The sequence below is a fragment of the Xenia sp. Carnegie-2017 genome, unplaced genomic scaffold (genome assembly GCF_021976095.1).
Source record: "Xenia sp. Carnegie-2017 unplaced genomic scaffold, XeniaSp_v1 HiC_scaffold_1, whole genome shotgun sequence".
Taxonomy (NCBI): domain Eukaryota; kingdom Metazoa; phylum Cnidaria; class Anthozoa; order Malacalcyonacea; family Xeniidae; genus Xenia; species Xenia sp. Carnegie-2017.
The window spans coordinates 8509704-8515660 of record NW_025813402.1 but is presented as its reverse complement, the minus strand read 5'-3'; the positions used below and the strand labels follow the sequence as shown (position 1 = coordinate 8515660).

The following is a 5957-nucleotide window of genomic DNA, read 5'->3' as shown; positions in this document are numbered from 1 at the left end:
CGGTTTGTTTCATTACACTGGAAGAATTTCGCAAGTGCTTGTACACAGTAATCGTTACATCCGAAGCACGGTTTATGTAATGCTTACAGTGGTTAAACATATATAGTTATACATTCTGTTTTGTTGACTTGATGCTGGCGAGGTAGGATTTAAGGTGTGTTCCAGTTGATAATTTCTTTGCAATCAAATTAAATTATAATTAAACTATTCAAACAGTTATGGTATATGAATTTAGAACCAAAATCAGACACATGTGAAGGCTGTGTATAGTAATAAACACTGAAAACTCTATTACATCATTCTCAGTCTGAAGACTATAATATGTTCACAATTGCTTTCAGTACAAGGCTATCAAACCATTTGAATGACCTTATAAAATTGTTGAATATCACAGTGCACTATTCATCAGTTGTCACACATAAACAATGACCTTACTACTAGTTACTATTAATTCCCTAACGACAAGTACAATCATGAGTTGATTTGCTCCAAATTCGTTTTAGACCAAACATTTCATCCCCATATGATGAATTTCGATTTATAGGCGACTTCAATCACATAGAAAAATGTCGGCGATTACATACAAAGAAGCTCTTGAACTTCTGGAAATGCGTTGGCGAGTTGTAAACGTCGTACAGCGATTGAAGTCAGACAAAAAGAACTTGGTGGACGAGATAATAACATGCATACATGAATATGTTCCGTTCCAAAGTATTTCAGTTCTCAGTAAATCAAGTGAGGAGAGAAATATAATGTTGACCAATGAACAAATCAAAGACGTTTGCTTTGCTGGAGAAGGAGGTCTTTGTTATGTTATTGCCTCCTTTTGTTGGATGTTGTTCGGTGCACTTGGCTTCTCTGTACGACTGATCAGTTCAACACTGACGTCAACAGAGTGCTTTATAGACAGTCATACACTTGTGTTGATTTATGGCTTGGAATATGAGACTGATATTCACTTAGTTGATTGTGGTGTAGGATTTCCCATATTCCGTGCGATATCATTGAATTTCTCTGACGAGTCCCCCGTATTTTACGACGGAATTCTCGAGTACAAGTACATTCGGCATGATGGAAAAATTCTCGCATGCACGGAAAGAGTAATTTACACAAATACAACGATCCACCAATGAAAGGTCTGGATTTCATCATTGGCCAATGGCGCCGATTTTATTACTTTGACCTCAGTAGAAAGTACGAAAACATGTTTGAGCCCGTACAGATTGCATGGAAACTAGTTGCTTCTGGTGCTTCTCCCTTCACCTCGATACCAATAGCGATTGGCTTTAGAGAGAAACACATTGTCTCAATAACGGCCAACAAGTTGATGTTTGAAGACGAAAAAGGCGAACTAGTTACCACCATTTTAGCAAATGACGAAGAAATTGTACAGGCATTTGATAAATATTTTCCACTTTTGAACCAAGAAAAAATAAAGAGTGCACTGGAAGAATGGCATCGAATATCTGGTAGCACCAACTGAATTGAGCAATCATCCAACTGAGCAATGAGTAAAAGTAAAACAGGGATTCATGAAGTATTTGTAACGATTTGAAAAATAAATGATTATATTTTCTAATGTCCAACAATTAGTAAGAGTTCTGCCTATGTTAGCCAACAAAATACCCGGATATAGAAGTTCACTCTGTTTTTTATTGCCAATCTGATTATTTGCCAACTTAAGTTGCACACAACTTAAATATGAAAATTTTATTTTATTTCCCACTCTTATAAACGGACTCTGTTGTTTGTGATATATTTTTACGTTCTAAATATTTCTTTAGCGCATAAATGCCATTTTTAACAGTGCGTGTCGGAAATTGTGTGAGTAAGTAATTCATGATTTGACATTTGATAACTAGGAACTTATTGAAAAATAGAAATAGGATTATGTCACACATTGAAAGTGTGTGATACATGTGTGACTTATGCTTTATTGTCACACATTGAAAGTGTGTGATACATGTGTGACTTATGCTTTATTGTCACACATTGAAAGTGTGTGATACATGTGTGACTTATGCTTTATTGTCACATGTACACATTGAAAGTCGTCATTCGTCTTTTCTCGATGGCTTGTGAGTGTAAAGGGCAGTATGACTTGGTTATGTGTTGCATGACGAACCGTCAGTAATCGGACTTCTTACAGCAAATTATGTGTACTTTTTGCTCTTATTGGAATTTTATAAAACGAGTATCTTTCCATGTTTATCGACATTACCATGCGGGCAAACTAGTGAAACTACGAGATTTACAATGATTTATATAGGAAATTTAAATGTATTTTACTACTTATTATATTCTATGGCAAACTTGTTCTTGAAAAGTAACAAAACAGAATTTAAAAAAAATGTGTAAAGATGAGCGAACATTTACTTGTTAAGTATGAGGCATAGCATGGTGTGGTGACATGTTTTAAATTACAAGAGAGTGTAAGCCAGTTAAGAAGAAAATAGATGATTATTTTGAGGCAGTGTCAGATCATTGAGTATACATGTCATAAAATATAATCAACGATATGGAAAGGGACTCATCCATGTTAATTATTCACGCATTCTGCGAAATTTTTGTGTTTTTTTCTAGCCATTGCCATTTTCCAGGCAGAATGGCAGATGATTCGATGATGTTTTGTTAAGACATTTGGGTACATTATACTATTTCTAACGAGTTAAGAAGAAACTGATGCAGTTGTAAGGAACTTTCTGTAAGCAATTAGTTCTATATTTAAACAATGTCCTAATATTAGGATTATGATGTAACTGTTAGCTTTAATTGATATTTTTCCTAATCGCAGGTAAAAGTTGAGATTACACGTTGCCATGGGAGAGTGGCGAAGCCAACCCGCACGTTTTGATCCTGCGATGTAAATCTCTCAACAATATCATTACTCATTTTTAAAACTTCTTCTGTGTTTGCATTGAGTGAACGCAGAAAAATTTGCGTAACAGGACTAAATGTGTGGACAGGCTAAGCGACTGCCATCAGATGTATCTGTTCATGCGCTCTGAACACACATTATCGCCATGGTTACGAACAAAATTTAGAACACTTTTAAGCTATTGAAGTTCCAGTGATGTGTTAACTATGAAAATAAGAATTATTTTTTATGCTACTTCAGAAACCTGATTGTCTTTTAATGAATTTTGTGTATTACCATGTATGTTGACCACCTACATGATACAAGCTACAAATTAAAGTCAATTTGTGGCGATAGCTATCTTTTTCTAATCAACACCCTAATTCTAATGAACACCCGTCTCCAGTACTCACAATAACTATCGCTACTGCTTGATATTTGCTGAATATATCTGTATCTGATTTTGCATTTCGGATGTCATAATCATGGACTTTTGAAACAAATGTCTTTCTCTAATTATCACCCTTGAAATGCATTGTGGTAAGAATTATCTTGTACACACATGTGCAGCTACCTTTCTGGCATATATTATTATTAGAGTAATGTTCTGTCAAGCGAGTCAAGACTAAGGGGGTTGCCTCATCGTATGCATGCATGAATGTAAAGCTTAGCAACTCAAACATAAATGACAGTGTAACAGAGCCATTGCAAGGTAAACAGATATTCTCATTCGTCTTGCTTATAACGCGTCTTCAGTTTGTTTTTATTACACTTGAAGAGTTTAACGCGAGTGACCTCAGCGAAGGGCAAACGTTTTACAAGTAAGTGTTTAAATATTTAAGATCACGATATTCAAATACAATCGGTACTTCATCCAAAGAATACGTGTAGTTATAAACTTATAGTTTACATTTGATGCCGCGTATGGGCTTTTGTGTAATGTTCACTCGACATCGACGATGTAGTAGCTAGTGAACTGGGTTCCATATGTGTTAGTTAATAAATATTCTTACAATCAAAATCAAATATATTCTAACGGGAAATCTAAACATAGCACCAAATTCAGACATGTGCATAGTCTGTACGTACGTAACAAAAAAGAAATCACTTAAGACATTCTATGTTTAGATATCATTCTATGTAAGGCAAGCGTGCTTACAGTGGTTTCAGATTCAACGTTATTGGAATGTCAAACTAGTAATATTACAATGATATCTTAATATCTACTGGATATTATTACCAAGTACCTCATACAATGATGAGTTAATTGATTAACTTCAAACTCTATTAGGCTAAACATTTGCATCCATATATAATTATTTTGATTTATGCGATCAAAGTGACGACGATTACATACAAAGAAGCTCTTGAACTGCTGCAAACAGGCTGGAAAATTATGAACGTCGAGGAGCGACTAAAGTCCGACAAAAAGAACTTGGTAGATGAGATAATAATATGCATTCATGAATATATTCCATTTCAAAGTATTTCAGTTCTCAGTAAATCAAGTGAGGAGAGAAATATAATTTTGAGGAATGAACAAATTAAAGAAATTTGCTTTACTGGAGAAGGAGGTCTTTGTTATGTCATGGCCTCCTTTTGTTTGATGTTGTTCGGTGCACTTGGCTTCTCTGTACGACTGATCAGCTCAACTGTGACATCGAACCGGAGCACCATAGACAGTCATACATTTGTGGTAATCGATGGCTTAGAATATGAGAATGATATTCACTTGGTTGATTGTGGCTTAGGATTTCCAACGTTCCGGGCAATTTCATTAAATTTCACTGACGAGTCCCCCGTATTTTACGACGGATTTCTCGAGTACAAGTACATTCGGCATGATGGAAAAATTCTGCGCATGCACGGAAAGGGTGATATATACAAACACAATGATCCACCAATAGAAGGTCTCGATTTCATAATTGGCCGTTGGCGTCGATTTTATTCCTTTGACCTCAGTAGAAAGTATGACACATTGTTTGAACCTGCGCAGACTTCATGGAAAATAGTTGCTTCTGGTGTTACTTCATTCACCTCCAGACCAGTAGCAGTTTGCTTTCCAAAGAAACGCGCTATCAGAATGGTGAGCAACCTGTTGATGATCGAGAACGAAAACCGCGAACTAGTTACCACCATTTTGGAAAATGACGAGGAAATCATAAAGGCATATAGTAAATATTTTCCTGTTTTTAGTCAAGAGGTAATAAAACGTGCATTGGAAGAATGGCATCGAGTATCTCTTGCCTCCAACTAATTAATCTAAGATCCCGTTTATTTCACTAAATACGCGCATATTGTAGTACATCTGTAATGGACATATGGTAACCAAGGCATGAACCGTCGAACCGACAGTCATGTCTTCTGAAGCATTAAAAATTAAAATAATGCTATCACAAATTATAAATTGTAAGTTTTGAAAAGCTCACATATTCTAATTATGATTACATGTTATACTCAAAGCTTATAGAATAAAGAATGTTTACGGAGTCTCAATCGTTTTGTGTTTTACTAAAATATATAGCTACTTTTTGGCATTCATAACTCACTTGTTATTAGTCTGTTTCATAATCACAATAAGTTCATCTTGAGCTTTCGGTTCTGATTTTTTAGAACATAGCTAATGTCAATACCACCTTCTCCGGATTGATATTAGGGAGTTTTAGCAGAGACTACGAGTACGACTCAGTGAACTCGACATTTGAATAACTGGAATGATAACCGAAGCCAAAAATTGAAGCCAAAAAAATATTTGTCGTCATCATTCGTCATTACACGTCAGGCTCTAGTCTCTCGCGTGTTCATTTTAATTTTTTTTAATCATTTGTCCCTTGGTAATGGTAGAGTTCGGATCTTGATCAGAGCGTAAAAATAACGAAATTTTTGCATTGAAAAGGTTCACGGAAAGTGAATCAAAGTGATAAATCGAGAAGCAAGGTGAGGTGAACTTGGTCGATCTGCTGTTTCGCTGCGGTTTTCCTTTAACACATATCACAGTCTTTACGGTAAATGGTTTGAGCCCGGGAGTATCGTTACATGTTTGTAAATGTAGATCTTCCAGGTTGGTATAGTCCTGAGAAGGACTGTTTTTGTTGTTGTT

General features: G+C 35.6%; 1 protein-coding gene across 3 annotated transcripts; it reads left to right on the top strand.

Annotated features, from left to right (window-relative positions):
• Positions 1 to 3461: 3461 nt before the first annotated feature.
• On the top strand, positions 3462 to 5353 carry LOC124436928. 3 transcript variants are annotated; one of them, XM_046986914.1, is made up of 3 exons: positions 3462 to 3569; positions 3636 to 3678; positions 4198 to 5353. In XM_046986914.1, coding segments are annotated over exons 2-3 (918 nt in total). In that variant the 5' UTR covers positions 3462 to 3569; positions 3636 to 3677; the 3' UTR covers positions 5115 to 5353. The 3 variants fall into 3 exon arrangements, with proteins under 3 accessions (XP_046842870.1, XP_046842862.1, XP_046842881.1); XM_046986906.1 differs by having other exon boundaries at positions 3462 to 3678; XM_046986925.1 differs by having other exon boundaries at positions 3462 to 3678; positions 3986 to 5353.
• The last annotated feature ends 604 nt before the right edge of the window (positions 5354 to 5957 follow it).